General features: G+C 33.7%; 1 protein-coding gene across 1 annotated transcript in view; it reads left to right on the top strand.

Moving 5' to 3' along the window:
- RGS13 (regulator of G protein signaling 13) overlaps positions 1–1,112 on the top strand; it is a 16,584-nt gene that overhangs the window by 10,881 nt on the left and 4,591 nt on the right. The window contains exon 4 of the mRNA XM_006026501.2: positions 771–937. Within this exon, the coding sequence (XP_006026563.1) occupies positions 771–937 (167 nt within the window). The remainder of the gene's footprint in view (positions 1–770; positions 938–1,112) is intronic.

Here is a 1,112-nt window from a genome sequence, read left to right as displayed (position 1 = left end):
ATTTCCACAGCAGGAAAAAAGGAGAAGCTACTAAACGTCTAGTAGTCTCATGAACTATCCTGTACTAAGGTTAACACTATTGCTGATATGAAGCATCATCAGTGGAATGTTTTTAGTTAAAAAAAATCTTATCATCTAGAATGGCGAAATGTACAAAGCCTTATCAAAGACGGAAAATTTCTCTCACTGGTTTATTTGTTATGTTCATAGGCGCAATAGAAATCAATTTGTATTTCTGTATATGGCGTGGAAGGACTAGAAAAATCCATCATTTTTTTCAGTTTTCTATCCCACTCAGACTGTGATTTTTTGAAGTGGCTTAGAAACTTAACACAGATCTACTGATGAAGTTTTTAAATAATTGTCAGCCTTATGATTTTGAAGCCTCAAATGTTTTGCTTTCCTTATACATAAATATGTGCATGTGTAAGTTATAAGCACATATGAAAAGAATAAGATTGAAGTCTAGGTTTTTCCTATAGTTCCAAGTGTTCAACTATCTCAGATTTTTAAAGGGGGAAAAATTGTTCTATTAAAACCAGATTATACAATATCTTTACTTACCTTGTAAGTAGTATGACTGACTTCAGGACTTCTTGTGGAATCAACAATTATTCAATGAAAAAATTATCCAATTAAAGTTGAGTACCAGAATCTAGTCCACAATCCTAATCCAGACAATTTTGTTTAGAGATAAGCAAAATCTAGTGGACAGCTCCTTAATGCTATCATTTATAGTATATAAAGTTTGACTTCTGAAATATTTTCAGATGGAACTATAATCTATAGGACCTACCTGAAGACTGAACACAGTGAGGAAAACATTGAATTCTGGCTTGCATGTGAGATTTACAAGAAGACTGCATCACAGAAGAAAAGAAATGCTATGGCCAAGAAACTTTTTAAAGATTATATTCAACCCCACGCTCCTAAAGAGGTGAATTAACATTTAAAGACTTGCATACATATACACACACAAGGAAAACTACTTGGAAAATATGCATATCCGCAAAATCTAAAGGCAGCTTACAAAATTCATAGATTCATAGATGCTAGGGTCAGAAGGGACCTCAATAGATCATCGAGTCTGACCCCCTGCATAGGCAGGAAAG

Source organism: Alligator sinensis, unplaced genomic scaffold (assembly GCF_000455745.1).
Source record: "Alligator sinensis unplaced genomic scaffold, ASM45574v1 scaffold761_1, whole genome shotgun sequence".
Lineage (NCBI taxonomy): Eukaryota > Metazoa > Chordata > Crocodylia > Alligatoridae > Alligator > Alligator sinensis.
The sequence above is the reverse complement of the archived record's forward strand: the minus strand, read 5'-3'. Positions and strand labels throughout refer to the sequence as shown.